The sequence below is a fragment of the Pseudochaenichthys georgianus genome, chromosome 17 (assembly GCF_902827115.2).
Source record: "Pseudochaenichthys georgianus chromosome 17, fPseGeo1.2, whole genome shotgun sequence".
Lineage (NCBI taxonomy): Eukaryota > Metazoa > Chordata > Actinopteri > Perciformes > Channichthyidae > Pseudochaenichthys > Pseudochaenichthys georgianus.
Window position 1 is genome coordinate 29,861,621 of NC_047519.1, and position 14,743 is coordinate 29,876,363.

A 14,743-nucleotide genomic window follows, 5' to 3' on the forward strand; every position below is an offset into this window, starting at 1 on the left:
AAATACAAATAGACAGTAAATATTAAACATCCATTGGTTTGAGTCTAGTCTAGTGGGCTAGACTGCTAAACGGGTGAATTGAATAGTATTCTAAATTACTTCAACAGTACAAATATATACAGTAGTAAAAATCTGTTCATGGGAGAAATAGTGTCTCGTGCTGGACATTACATAAACATGTTTTAAAAGCATTGCCAGAGATGATGTAGTATGATAACTCATCGTGGCAATGAATGGTATGGATTAGACCATGTGCACCTATTGTTTTATTTTTCCCTGGGTAAGAAACAAGGATCAACCAGTTGTTAAAAATAAATGTACTCAAGTAATGTACTTTAATGGTACAATTATGAAGTACTTTACTATAGTATTTACAACTTGCTAGTTTATAGTCTTTCAATACATGTCAGAGGAAATTTACTTTTTCCTTGTTACTGTACACTGACACATTCATTTGACAGCTCTAGTTACTTTGATTTGACATACTAAATATCATGTTACAATTATGCAATATTCATAATTTAAAGGCCCTGTATAGACACATGTTAATAGTGTGCACCTTATTCTCGAACAGTCTGAAAGGGACCTCACACTGGTTTCCATATTGTCTCTGACATTAATGTTTCATGTTCAGCAGGCTTTTTAATGTAATTTATTTAAATTATTATGTTTTATTTCCCTCTGCCAGACAACATTGGCGTGTGTTTGGGAAAAGTGAAGGGTTCCCCTGATATGATCAGTGTGCTTGATTGTTTGGATGGCAAAAACAAAACAGTGGATGTGAATTTGTTGGCAGCCAGGTAAGCACCTTTACGGTATCTTGTATTTAATTTTCAAAGAAGCACTCAAATATATTTCCTCTCACCTGTTTTTTCATTCCTGTGTAAAATAAATACATTTTTAACGTATTATTTTTGTATACATTTCTTTGACATTGAACACAGGACTGGTGACCATGGTGATGGCCGGACATTTGTCACAACCAGGACTCCAAAAGAGGCTATACTGGTAACTTTGTCTGTCTCTCCTTTGAACGTTTCTTTTAAAGATGTGGGACTGACGGGGCTGTACACATTCACAATATGACTTTCTTGACTTGAATGTTCATTAGGTGCTGATAGACACAAGCTCCTCCATGGAGGAAGAGTGCTATGCAAGTGCAGAAATACAGAAGATCCACGCTGTGAAAGAGCTCTTTGACAACTTCGCTACGAGGACCATGGCTTATGATTTTTGTCACATCATCGGTCTTGTGAAGTTCGACTCCCTGGTGAAAATTCTTCACACATTCACAGAAAATCTGGAAACGTTCAAGGTAAAGTCAGTGTATCCGTCTTTAATTTAAAAACAGTTTATGTCGGATTGTAAAGCAGTGATAAACCTCTTTTTTCCATTTGTAGGAACACATGCGCAACATTGAAGCAAGTGGATGCACTCTGCTGTACGACGCTCTGCGACGGGGGGCGTCTGAGCTGGAAAAGGTCAAGACGAGGTTTCCAGATTGTAGACTCCGCATCATGTGTCTTACTGATGGAAATGATTCTGGGTAAACTACTTCCTCTTATCATGCCATAGCATCATGTTCATACTTCACCTGTAACTATGTGCAAGAAGACAATTAATAATGTCATAAGTAACAATGACAAATAAGTTATAACAGATCATTTAACTTTTAGCTGAAATCTCAATGTTTTCTTTCTTACTTTCCATAGATCCTGCATCGAGCCAGATGCAGTTACAGCCAAACTGCTGAAATCTAACATCGTTGTTGACTCAATCCTTCTTGGAAATATGGAGAATAACATGCTGCATGGAATCAGCAATGCAACAGGTAAGGCCTCTTTTGAAAGAGAGCGCTTTAGATAATATCCCAGTGATATACTTATCGAATCATGCTTCTAGAAGTGTAATATTCTGATTATGTCATTATGCATTCTGCCAATTCAAGAGAACTCATCACAATCCTCATTGAAGTATTTTACTTAATGATGTTGACTATTATTTATTCTTATGTTAATTGCATTTCAAGGTATTTAACACCAAAAGGCTCATTAATATACACACATACTGTATATTGCCTTTGGTACAATATAAGTGTGAGCATCTGTGTTTTTCAAAGTCACAATTAGCGTTTAAATGATTAAGTTAACATCTTGTAAGTTGGGACACTGTATTGTATCTGAAAAGTCTGTTTTGATTGCCATAGATATGATCTCTGAACAGATGCAGACACGTGTTCATTTCTCACCTCACTTCCCCATTGCCTCCAGGTGGTTGCTGCTTCAAACCAAAGACAACCAAAGACGGTCTGAAGCTCTTTGAGATTGAGACGGTTCTGTCATTGGAGCAGAGGAAACTCAAGGAAACACTTGACCCCTCTTCCATCAGCAAGGTTAGATATTATACATCGTTGTCCACCATTCTGTTGGAAGTGATATCAAAACGAAACTCATTAGGTTTTTACATGGAGCACTGATCTGCTAATTCATTTGTTTTTGTGATTTTATAGCGTAGTTTGACGAGTATCTTTGCTACTCATGGGTATGACGAATATCCAGAGACATCCTTGCCAAGCCAGATCAACAGCAAAGTGACAGCGACAGAGAGGTGAGTAAGATAGGATGAGATATACAACCGTAGTAAACAAAAGTTCAGTGATAGAAACATCAGTTATATAGATGCTGATCATAAACCTTGTCAAAAAAAGTTGTTATTATAAAATAATCTGCTGATGACCCTGCCCGCTGAGTTGACAAAGTAAATGTGTCACACATCTCTGAAAAGATTGCCTTGATCACAATCAGACTTACAAAAAAGGTTTTGTGTTGTTCTGTGTTAAGTTAATGAGACGGAGTCTTACAACCAACACAGCGGGTGTAAAGCTACTCTGTACCGCGATGTTGGCATGTTGTAGAGCAATACCTTTAGTTATTATGTGTAACGGTTGGTTACTCTTAGACCTATGATTTTGAACTGCATAACCAGGTTTTATGTATGTACATATATATACTTTTTTGTTAGATTTACTGTCTTTATATCACCTTATAGTGCTCTCAAAAAGAAGATTAAGGAGTCCACTAACGGGAGGTTTTTGGAGAAGGACAAGCGTGTGCTGGAGGAGCTGAAGAGCCTGCACTGTAACCCTCATCCCTTCTTCAGAGTCTTCCCATCAGAGTCAGACTTCAGTAAGTGGCTTCAAGGTTATGCATCTTTTTTTTCTGGGGCATATTTATTCGTTTTGTTATACAGGCTGTACAGTATAAGGAAATGAAACACAATAGACAGTACATCTTCAGTTTTGTATTCATGCAAATACATAATTTTTTTAAATAGCAACGAGCTCGAAATGTGTTCTTATCTTCTCAGTGTTCTGGAGGATTCTCATGCAGGGCCCTCCTGACACACCGTATAAGAAAGGCGTGTTTGAGCTGTACTGCCAGTTTGGTCCTGACTACCCAGCCAAGCCGCCACTCGTCCGCTTTGTCACACCCGTATCCTGCAAACATGCAAATAACTGAGCATTAAGAAAAAATAAATCTCATATGTAGTTAGATGTTGCATGATCGTTGTTTGTCACTAATAAAGTAGTTTATCAGTTAGAAATCTACTTGTGTTTCTTAACATGATGACAGGTGTACCACTGCAATGTCAACAGTGTGGGTCGCATCTGCCACAACATATTTGACCGCAACTACAACGCCCACATCACCATGAGAGAGATCCTAGAAGCTGTGTACGGACTGCTGATCAGCCCTGAGCCTGAGGACCCACTGGACAGGTAAGATTTAAACCATTTACCAAATGAGTCACCATTATGGGCCCTTAAGCACATTTTTACAAAGATATTTTTTTTTATGCTGAATATGTAAGAATGTCCAGATTTCAGTAAATCTTTGTTGTGTGCTCAACATGTTCTGTACATTGGAAATCCTTAGCTACCTTGTATTAATATTTATTTGACTTTGATGCTACAACATCCGACATTGATTATTTCATCATTTTGCTAAAGTAGAGGGTTGCTACAGATTCTTTTGTGAGCTAATGTATTTTTGTTTTCTTTTGAAGCATTTTGGCTGAAGAATTCCTGACGAGCCGTGAGACGTATGAACGAGAAGCTGAGAAACACACAGAGGAAACTGCAGGGAAGTCACTGGATGACATGGAGAAAGTAAATGGGCTCTTATGTAAACATATGTGTGGTGGATATCAGCTTGTTTTACATGTTTGGCCTTAACATAATGGGTTCTTCACTTTGTTTTTATTAAAAGAACCTGGTGGAGTCTATTCCACAGTTTATACCCCAACATCTGATCTGTCCACTCACCAAGAAGATGTTTGTTGATCCTGTGAAAACGGTGTATGGCACAGTGTATGAACGCAAGGCCATTGAGGAACACCTGAAGCAGTGAGTTATTTACTAAAAATGCATTACCTGTATTGTATATTTCTGATAACTGTTGAGAAACCATATGGTTGTATTATATGAACAATTCTTTAAATGGCTTTCAAGCACAAAACAAATCTGAAAATACTTAGCCATGTTCAAAGATTTGCGATTCAAAAGTCGTATTGTCATATGCACAATCTATGAATAATCTATTTCTGTAATAAAATAGTTTAAGTGGATGGTGCAAATGTTTTCACAGTAAAGTTGTTGGCTCTTTTGCAGACACCAGTACGATCCGACAGCCGGCCCAGGAAATGAGCTTGAAATGAACGACATCAGAGCTGACCAGGACATGAAGAAAATGGTGATGGATCATCGCTCTCTGCAAATTAACGTCTAAGTAACAACTGTGAATATTTACATCGGGTTCACAAATAGAAGGAAATAAACCAGCTATTCCTTTTATTGATACAACTTGCTCTTATTACATTACCTTTTACTTCTGATATATATCATATACGTTTTTCATTTTCCTCTGTTGAGACATGTGTGTTTGGGGTTATGTTTACTGATATATGTTGATGTACTGGTTAGTCTGATACGAAAAAGATTTGTATGCAATGATATCGTAGTCAAAACTTTAGAAGTGAAAAGGAGCAACTAATACAATTTTGCAAGAATATTCAAGGTTTTTTCTCAAAGTGATTTAAAGCAGGAAATGGTTGTCAGCTTTCAAATAGTTCCTATTTCTCATGTAAAGCAATTGAAGTTGTTTTGCATTTTACAGTTTATGAAGTTCATGAAAAACAAACTATTTTGGGTTGATATAACACTACAGAGAAGGAATACTATTAATTTAAATAAGAAATAATGTAAGGCTAAATCAGCTTTAATAGTATACAATTATTATTTTAAAAAGGACTTTATTCTTAAAAGAGTTTGTCAATTGTGTGTAATTTTTATAGTGTTTGAATGTTCTTGGGTAATTGTGGGTAACTTGTTCATGTTCAAAGTGTTTAATAGTTTTGCTCACAAAATGTTGGATTTATGATTATATTGCTGGAAGATAGAAATGCAACATCTACTATTGGAAAAACTGTTGGAAAAATAACTCCTATAACTGGACTGACAATTGAACTCTCATCTAAACAATACAAGAGAGTATTGGAGAAACAAAACAACACAGAATAAACGAATATACAAAAGTTGCCTGATTTTTTTTCCACGGTGTAATATACCTATTTGATACAGTACATCTCAGTGTCACTTATTTCACATCAGTGATGGCCTTTGGGTTTACACTGAAGCCTCAGCGGCTCCCAGTTATGTTTTGTAGCCAACTAAGTGCAACATTTAAAATTATTTTCAATTTTGAAAAAGTTTTATGACAACGTCTAATGAGAACTTGAAAGGGAAAAAGTAGCCTGAATGTTCACAATCCAACAAACTATTTGTATCCAGTCAATTAAATAAGAACTTGTCAATTTGGCAGAGACAATGTATTTAGCATAATGCTAGAGATGGCCCTGTTGGAAGAAGTACTCAGCCAGTTTACTTAAGTTAGGGTAGGTAAGAATGGATAAACCTGCTCGAGTAAGCAAGAATTTGAAAGTACACACCCGGAAAAAATCTGCCCCTTCCTTCAGAGCCTGTCCTCTAACACATGACCTATGAGGGCACGAGATGGAAGGCTGACAGCAGGTAGGCCATCTAATTATCTGCCGAGGAAGATAATTGGACTTGCTTTTTACAGCGCCACAGCTTCTACAGATGAAATATTTGTATATATTTATTGTCAAAGCATTTCATTTATTCATTGCTATCGGAATGTTAAGAGCATTCCATGGAATATAACAAAAAGTGTTTCTGGAGTGAATTACCAGTACCTACCTTTAAGTAAAAGTAACATACTATGTTCTTTAAAAACTCCATCACATACAGTCTGGTAAAAGCAGAGCCCTGGGTAAAAGCATATATCTACAGTAAAGACCAATCACCGCCTCCCATTCTACATGACGTCACGTCCGGGAACCAAGTAAAATTACGTTTTATTTAATACAATTAAAATAGTTCATGTATTATCTACAAACTATATTAAAGTGTTATTTTACAACATCTATATATTTATTTATAGATAAATCCTATTCATTATGTTACGGACCGGATGGTTTTACCGTCTCCGGTTATGCTTTTATTTTGAAGGCTGTAGACGGAAGTGATACAAACATGCGTGGATCATGGATGTGTATCATATGGATTGAAAGCCGTCGAGTCCGCAGATCTGAGTAGATTCAGTGTAAGCAGGAGGGATCTGACAGCAGGTGAGTTCAACTGGATTTCTTCTTAGATTCTTAATCTATATTATCTTTGGTTAATCGTTTTGTTCACGTTCTTTGTAGAGTTACACTGAACGCTATCGATACTTAAGTTCACTCAACAGGTTGTGCACTTCAGACCTGCCAGCGTTTATAGTAAACTTTTGTTATGATGCCTCTGGTAGAATTATTTCCAGACTGGTGTCACTAAACTAAATGCAGTTCTTTAGTGTAAATCGTTTCTGGCATGGCACTGATTTCTTTAGTTCAGCTCAGCTCTAGTGATATTTTGCTAATGGCACTTATAACAAACTATGCTACAATATATGGTTTCATAGTTCCACATGCTTTTTCATTCATGTTTAAACCGTCTTATAGTTAATGTTTTAAAGTGTGTCTTTTTAAATGGCAAGCTTTCTTTGCAAATATAATCTTTTTGTATGTAGCTACCTGTATTTTTTCATTACACTTTTTCTGTCTTTTTTTACATTTTATTTTGAAAGCCATTTAAGCTGTATTAATGGTATGCCATTTGTATCTTGTTATTAATATAAAACGTATTAATGACGATTCTGATTACTAATCTTACATTTGGCTAAACTTGGTCTTCGTAACAACAACTGTAGTTGGATAGATTAGTATACTTTTCTTTAAATGTGGTGATCTTTCCATTTACTGTGAACTGATCATACACTGAGAGGTTGAGCAAGCACCTGCCTTTCCTGCAGAACCTGTTTACTCTCCGGTTAAGTTCAATCACTTCACAGTTATGCAGAAAAGTGGAAACACTGAAACTCGTTTCAAACAGTCTTGTTGAATCTCAATGGTTCTGTTGTAAAATACAATAAAAAGGTGAGGGGGGGGGTTCATGTCAACATTAGAGGAAATGCCCACTTGATGAAACCATTGAATCACTCAAATCATTCAGGTTTTGCTGGTTAAACACTACAATATAATACTCACTTTTGTCAAAAACATAAAATGAAATACACATGCCTGCTAAGTGTGAGAATTGTAAAAGTTGTGCCACTTTAAACTTCAACCACGCTGTTGTAATTCACTGTTACCATCTTGGACATTAAATTGAGTCTCACGCGGATAAAGATACCCTGTTTTCCATTTATGCTTCTGAGCAACTCAGAATGTATAACAAAACTAAGAAGAAAATGCAGATTCATTTTAAAGAAATACATTTTTGAAGGCAGATTTGTTCAAATTAGTAGCTCTAACACTACTGAGATAAATAAATACATGTTTGCGGGGGAAATCTTTTCTTTAACTGCGACACATCAGCAACAACTTAAACATGCAGCGATACAATTAGGCATTAATAATAGTAGATATTGTCTTTTATAATGATTATCAATATGATGAGTATAATTCATTAATTAAGATTTGTTTTTAACTGGAATCAAACACTACAACTCTCATACATCTGCTTTAGTTTGGCTTCTTTGATTGCACCCATCTTCACATCACAGTAACCCCTCTGCCTTTTTTCTCCAGCACAATGTGGTGGTTGCTGTGGTTGCTCGCCGCCTTGCTGGTTCTCTTCTGCTCCCTGGATGTGTGGTACTTCCTCCGGGTCGCTGCTGTGGTCCTGCGAGCCTGGTTCCAGCCTCAAATCCGGGACATCACAGCAGAGCAGACCCTCACAGGCCGGGTCAGCCCCCATGACATCGACATGTGCCACATGAACAATGCCCGTTACCTGCGAGAGTGTGACTTTGCCCGCTTCTCCCTCTACATACGCAACGGGGTATTTAAGGGATTGCGAGCACTCAAGGCTTCAATGGTCGTGGGGGCAACCACCATCCGCTACCGCAGGGCTCTGTGTATAGGGGAGGGGTTCGAGCTGAGGAGTCGCATCGTCACGTGGGATGACAAAGCTTTTTACCTGGAGCAGAGATTTGTGTCCACTAAAGATGGGTTGGTGTGTGCAGTCATGTACTGCAAGCAGAGCATCATACGCAGCAGCCCGGACAAGATCATGCAGCACCTGTGCAAGCGGAAGGTAAGAATTGAATGATTTAACACACATGGGAATTGGACACCTTCTTAAATATTGAAAGACGCTGAGTTCACGGTGTGCTTCTTGCAGGTGGACTGCCCTGAGTTTCCAGAGGACCTCCAACACTGGGTCAATTTCATCTCTGCCAGCAGCCAGGCCCTCAGAGCCGAGGGTGGACTAGAAGAGAAGAGCAAATGAGAAATTACATGGGCAGTTTTAAGACAGGCTTTTTGTAAGACAGCAAATGTAACATGTGAGGGTTAAAATGAATTTGTCTTTGTTCACATTACATGACCTAAACACACTTGTGCCTTCATATTAAAAAAAACAAGATATTTTTGCAGTTGCACCCAAATACTTACCTATGTCAACACTGGAAGAACTAGCATACAGAGTCTAGAAGCTGAAACTCATGCAGTAATAATAAAATATTAAGATTGTATGAAGTTAATTGTAATGTACTTTTACAGCAATAAAACGAATTGCTTTTGAAGTCTTGTTGATATACTGTAATGATTTTATTATTTATATAAAGTGACCTAAGGTATTGTAAAAATTGTGCTGTTACAAGAAAATTGGACTAACAGTTACATCAGTTATAATATGTCTCTGTAATGGGAAAAAACAGGCAGAAATAAACTTTTGAGGAACTCCATTGCATTTGCAGTGTCCAATATTGTGATACATTTTTTAAACGAGGGCAACTTACTTGACATGGAAGTTACTGAAGAAAAAGCATACATTTTCCCAATAATTGTTAACAAAAAAAGTGAACACACTACAATATGAAGAAGTGTGCCCTCGTTCTCGTGTGTAGTGTTACAAAGGATACATTTGTTTAGAGAGAGGAGACTTGGTGGAAGAAAGTACGATAAAACGAACACTATGAAAGAATATAAATACAGAATATTAATATTAATAGCATACAAGGGTGTGGTGAAATGGACCAATTAGGTGGGGTTTTCCGAAGACAACTATACAGAAGAACAGGAGGAGAAAAGTACAAGAAAACCGGACAATGTAGGAGTAAAGTAACAACAGAAGATGGCAGTAGTTTACCACTTAGGATGCCTGCTGCTGTTTAAACCAGAGAAGAAGAACTGCACAGCATCTCTGCTTACGTCACACACCCGGAAGTTATGTTCATTCATTCTGCCGGTTGCTGGTTGCTTCAAGTTGTATCGCATCCCATGGTAACACTCTCTTCTGGACGCACGGTACGTTTTAAAGCCATCAAAACACAAGTATGCCATATGTGTGCTTGATGTTTAAATGTCAGAAATGAGCCCTGATCAAAATAAATGCGACTTTACGTGTCAGGAGGTAGCCTATGGTCTCTATTTTTGCAAGGCCATCTACTGCCGGTGGCTAGCAGCTAAGCTAACAGATTTGGCTGTCACAGCAGATCCATCTGAACGGAGCTCAAGGTTGTGCTTCTGATTACTGCGACGAGATGCTTCCGTATTTGATGCTATGATATTAAGCCACAGATTAAAAAGGAACCACGGATCGCTTGTTTTTCTACAAATCTGCACTGACATTGATGAGGTCATAGGAGCCTGATTAAATATGTATTGTGGTCGTGAATTTACAAAACCTATGATTGCTGTTTTTGTAAGCATTTTGCGGTCATAAACTATGGCACCGCACTACTACTATAATAATATGTAATATAATATGTAACGTTTATTTTGCACTTATGCAAGTTTTGATTCTTGTCTCTTTGTATTGGTATTCTATATCATCACACATATTATACTGTTTTTAGAATAGAAAAAAAAGAGCTAAGCTAGTTATTAAGCTACATTATATTCCTTGGCCAATTCTGCACAAATCTACAAATTGAAAACACACAATTCAGATATATTGTATGTCTTTTCATACTATGTTATTGTATTAAATGTGCATTTTTGTTTGTATATATTTATTTAGAATTCTGGATCTTTGCAATACATTTTTCTGTCATTGGTATTACAATGCTAATGTTGTGCACATTATATACCAAAGTAAATGCTGTGAAAAGCTACTCGGCAGAAAACCAGATTCTATATTATTATTTATCATTTTGTTTTAATATAAACACTGATTTGTGTATCATATTCTATATTATATGTATAATACATCTTTATATTTATAAACAGGAAAACACTAAGTACCTTATCATTAAGATGCTGAGATGCATAGTACCTTATTATTTATTCTATTCTTTGTTAAGTGTTATCTTCCTATTATAACTTCCCAGCTGACATCAATAAAAGTTAATCTTGTCTTGTTTGGATTGTTGTTCCAGAGAGATGTTGCTGCTGGTGCTGGCCGCCCTCCTCCTGCTCTTCTGCACTCTGGATGTTTGGTATTTCCTGCGGGGGGTCCATGTGTTCATCGAGGCGACGTTCCAACCCAGAGTGAGGGATCTGCTGGCTGAGCAAAGCATCGACGGCATGGTCCTTCCTCATGATTTGGACTACATGGGCCACATGAACAACTCCCGATATCTCAGGGAGTGTGACTTTGCCCGCTTCCACCATTACATGCGAAACGGGCTGTTCATGGCCTCACACAAACTGGGGGCCAGAATGGTGGTAGGGGCCTCCACCATCCGGTACCGGCGCTCCCTGGCCTTCCGTGAGGCTTTTGAGATTCGGACCAAAATAGTGGGATGGGACGAGAAGGCGTTTTACGTGGAGCAGCGCTTTGTGTCCAAGAGAGATGGCTTCGTCTCTGCCATCATGCTCTGCAGGCAGAACGTGGTGCACTGCAGCCCGGAGAGCATCATCGAGTTTGTCTGCAAAAAGAAGGTGAGAAACAGCTGGAGCTGGAGGAATGTATTGGTATGCCTCGCATAGGGTGCAACTGACTGTTATTTAAATATGCTAATCATTTTGTTGAGTAATCAAAATATGAGAAACCCAAATTGATGAAATTAAGAAGTTGTGTTTTCTCCAAACAACATTTGAAAACAATTTGAAATTACTTAAAGAATCGCTAACTGCCAAAAAACAATAACCAGTCATTTTTCATCAATTTCCTGATGGATCATAATCTAATTATTTTTAGCCTAACCCTAAACCCAAGGTAAATCCTTAAAATGTGTTGTTGTGCAACCAACAGTCCAAAATCACAAGATATTCAGTTTCCTAACACACAAGACAAAGAAAACTCAAATCATCAGACTTTTGGAGGATGTTACCATGGGGATGCTTTTTATTTTTCTCTAAAAACTAATTTAAAAATATGAATGTAGCTGCCTATAATTATCTGTCCATAGACTGATTGTTCCAGCTCTAGACTGTGGCTTAATCGTTATGCTAATGTTGTGTTTCTGTGCAGATCGAATGCCCAGTGTTTCCAGAAGAGCTCCAACACTGGATCAGCTTCATCACAGCCAGCAGCCAGGCCCTGAGAGCGGAGAGCGGACTGGAGGAGAAGAACAAGTGAAGCCCCACACCATGTATCATGAGCGTAGCCCCTCATATAATTTGCATTGCACGCACATATATACAGTATACATACATGCACACACACAGTTGATCATCTTAGAGAGATTTTATTTGGCCTAAACGATTAAGGTTATCTCTGTTCTGGGTCCATCTTTCCTGCTGTTTATTTTTCTATGATGTGACCAGAACATCTGAACTTATGAAAACTTGAACTGTAAGATATACCATGTTTTAAAATGCACCATATGCATTGGGATGATATTAAAAGTTCTCTCAGAAAAAAAAACTAGCTTTATTTATTGCAGCTGATAGACTGGCTTGAGACATCTTCATTCTCATTTTAGCAAAAGTTATCTAACTTCAGATAAGCATGTAGAACTTCCACTGACATAAATGCATGTTTCAAAACAACTAGAGGATTTATTTTGTGGCTGTTTTTTCTTGATTAGCAGTAGTTGACAGTTACACTTGCAGAGAATTATAACTTTTTACAAAAAAAAACATAGGTGTGATGGACTTGTCCATCACCATTTAAGTGATGGACTTGAATGGACGTTATGAATATGTACTGAAAATGGTTTTACTCTTTTCATCAGCACTTTGCACAATGTAACCCGAGGGAGTGGACAACAATCTGAAAGGGAATATTTGACTTTGAAGGATAATTGTAATCGGTACAGTATAGTTATTTTACTGAATGTATGATGTATGCATTTAAAGGGTGGGTTCTTGATTGGAATTGTATAAAACTAGGGGAAATGCTTAAATGGAAATAAGCAGTCATAATAAGCAAATGCTAATAGAAAACCTGAAACGTACAAGAAACAAAGATGTTAGGGTAATGCTCGCTTGGCCTTTTAAAATTGGGAACCTTTATTTGAATGAAACTAAGCTTTATTTTGTGACGAAAGTAATGTATTGTTGTGTATGAAGAGGGAAAATATTTTTCAAAGAAGTATGTCTCACCTGATATTTATGTTGTTGATGCACTGGAAATCCTGTTTAATTTATTTAAGTTTAAAGATATTCATTGCACTTTTATTTTCCACTTATATTCTGTATGATCTATTGCAATGGGTTAATGTACCACACTTTATTTATTGTGTTTGTTAATTATTTCAAAGCATTTTACATTAAAAATGCATTGGAAAAATGTGTGTTACTTTGCTTGCTTTTAAGTGCTTGTTATTCATCAATAACCCAGAGAGATTCATGTACTGTGGTCCTGCATTGAAGACCAGTATTTGTACCTCACTAAGTATTTACATCTCAATAACGCCACTGGATATGTGTCTTGGACCAGTAGAGTCAAAGTACTTGCTTCAGGAACTCAACAAAAATAGGTGAATGTTTACCCTACATTGACTTTAGAGGATTGAAAAACCAACATACACGTTAACCTTTTGTGAAAGTCTGAAGTTTTTGTGTTGGAAGAATTTAAACATTTGTTCAATGTTGGTCAATCTGAATCTCGGTGCCCTGATTCATTACTTTTACATTAAATTGCATGGATTTTGGCAGTAGTGGGATGTGTACATTTGTTCATGTAGGGTCATTTATTACACTTTTGAAGTATTTTACTATTATTGTACATTTCCAAATAGTACTTCACAACTATAGGGAAATAAGGTAATTTTAGTGCATATCATAATTTATTTGGCAACAGATGTTAGCATTTGCAGATGGTTCAAATGATAAGACCTGTACTTACATATTTTACTACATTTATGTATTGCTTTGGTATATTTCTCCATGTATACACCCTGCTGGGAAGAAACTAGCCAAGTATTTTGAAAACAAACTCTACTTCTGCGTTTTCAGTACTTGAAATTCACTTCACAATATTTTAGATTTAGTTCCTAGTATTATGTAGAATAGCTCCTATTCTGGCTTCACTGCAGCTTTCAAATATGTTTAGCGAAATAAAAGAGAATTGGAAAGTTGTGTCTGCAAAGTTTAATAGGATAAGGCCATGTTAATACACAATAAAAACGGTCAGGCTACATTATTTTGAAAATTACGTGTTTTTTTTCATCAATATTTGTATTTTAATAAATATTGATAGAATAAGTAAAAATGAAGCAAAACCCTTTAAGAAACTCATGTCGAAAATGAGCATATTTCTTGTTTTTTTAAATATTAAAGGTCACATGTCATGCTTGTCCGGTTATTACCCGTCCCCTTGTGTGTTATGAAGGTTTTTATGCATGTAAATGGTCTGCAGAGTCAAAACCCTCAAAGTACACCCTGTAGCGAGTAAAACTCTAACACAGAAAATACCTCCCCAAAACACCTCGTTGGAGATACGTCACTGTCAATTTGATTCTTCCGGGTACATCATGATGTCATGTCGTCCCCGGAACGAAATGGACCAATCCATGGAGCCGTTATGTTACGTCCGCGGAGCCGTTACATTAAGCCCCCGCTGATTGGTCCAAATTGACCAATCCACGGACTTCCTCACACACACACTCAGTGCATGCAGCTCTGCTGATCTCTCCTCCCTGGCTGCAGGCTGATAACAGACAGTTGGGATCGCGGCGAAATTCTCTCTGCAGACCCATTCTCACAGCGTTTATCAACCTTTTTCTTA

General features: G+C 37.2%; 3 protein-coding genes across 5 annotated transcripts in view; all 3 read left to right on the forward strand.

Moving 5' to 3' along the window:
- Positions 1-5,594, forward strand: part of LOC117462307 (uncharacterized) — a 42,170-nt gene extending 36,576 nt beyond the window's left edge. For all 3 annotated transcript variants that reach the window (XM_071206227.1, XM_034104471.1, XM_034104472.2), the window contains 13 exons: positions 689-800; positions 945-1,008; positions 1,112-1,315; positions 1,401-1,546; positions 1,713-1,831; positions 2,271-2,392; positions 2,510-2,607; positions 3,049-3,185; positions 3,367-3,491; positions 3,633-3,778; positions 4,066-4,168; positions 4,269-4,405; positions 4,670-5,594. In XM_071206227.1, coding sequence (XP_071062328.1) covers positions 689-800; positions 945-1,008; positions 1,112-1,315; positions 1,401-1,546; positions 1,713-1,831; positions 2,271-2,392; positions 2,510-2,607; positions 3,049-3,185; positions 3,367-3,491; positions 3,633-3,778; positions 4,066-4,168; positions 4,269-4,405; positions 4,670-4,787 — 1,631 coding nt within the window. In that variant the 3' untranslated portion in view covers positions 4,788-5,594. The remainder of the gene's footprint in view (positions 1-688; positions 801-944; positions 1,009-1,111; positions 1,316-1,400; positions 1,547-1,712; positions 1,832-2,270; positions 2,393-2,509; positions 2,608-3,048; positions 3,186-3,366; positions 3,492-3,632; positions 3,779-4,065; positions 4,169-4,268; positions 4,406-4,669) is intronic.
- A 1,005-nt stretch (positions 5,595-6,599) lies between these two features.
- LOC117462462 (protein THEM6-like) lies at positions 6,600-9,206 on the forward strand. Its single transcript, XM_034104708.2, has 3 exons — positions 6,600-6,708; positions 8,209-8,716; positions 8,804-9,206. Exons 2-3 carry the CDS (start codon positions 8,213-8,215, stop codon positions 8,909-8,911), a joined length of 612 nt encoding a protein of 203 aa, XP_033960599.1. The 5' UTR covers positions 6,600-6,708; positions 8,209-8,212; the 3' UTR covers positions 8,912-9,206.
- Positions 9,207-9,842: 636 nt separating this feature from the next.
- On the forward strand, positions 9,843-13,303 carry LOC117462295 (protein THEM6-like). Its single transcript, XM_034104457.2, has 3 exons — positions 9,843-9,930; positions 11,004-11,508; positions 12,041-13,303. Exons 2-3 carry the CDS (start codon positions 11,008-11,010, stop codon positions 12,146-12,148), a joined length of 609 nt encoding a protein of 202 aa, XP_033960348.1. The 5' UTR covers positions 9,843-9,930; positions 11,004-11,007; the 3' UTR covers positions 12,149-13,303.
- Positions 13,304-14,743: the final 1,440 nt, after the last annotated feature.

Bases quoted from the DNA above. Each gene is read 5' to 3' on its own strand.
- LOC117462295 (XM_034104457.2), top strand. From the start codon at position 11,008: ATGTTGCTGCTGGTGCTGGCCGCCCTCCTCCTGCTCTTCTGCACTCTG. The intron at 11,509-12,040 runs GTGAGAAACAGC...GTTTCTGTGCAG, and splicing joins AGTTTGTCTGCAAAAAGAAG to ATCGAATGCCCAGTGTTTCC.
- LOC117462462 (XM_034104708.2), top strand. From the start codon at position 8,213: ATGTGGTGGTTGCTGTGGTTGCTCGCCGCCTTGCTGGTTCTCTTCTGC. The intron at 8,717-8,803 runs GTAAGAATTGAA...TGCTTCTTGCAG, and splicing joins AGCACCTGTGCAAGCGGAAG to GTGGACTGCCCTGAGTTTCC.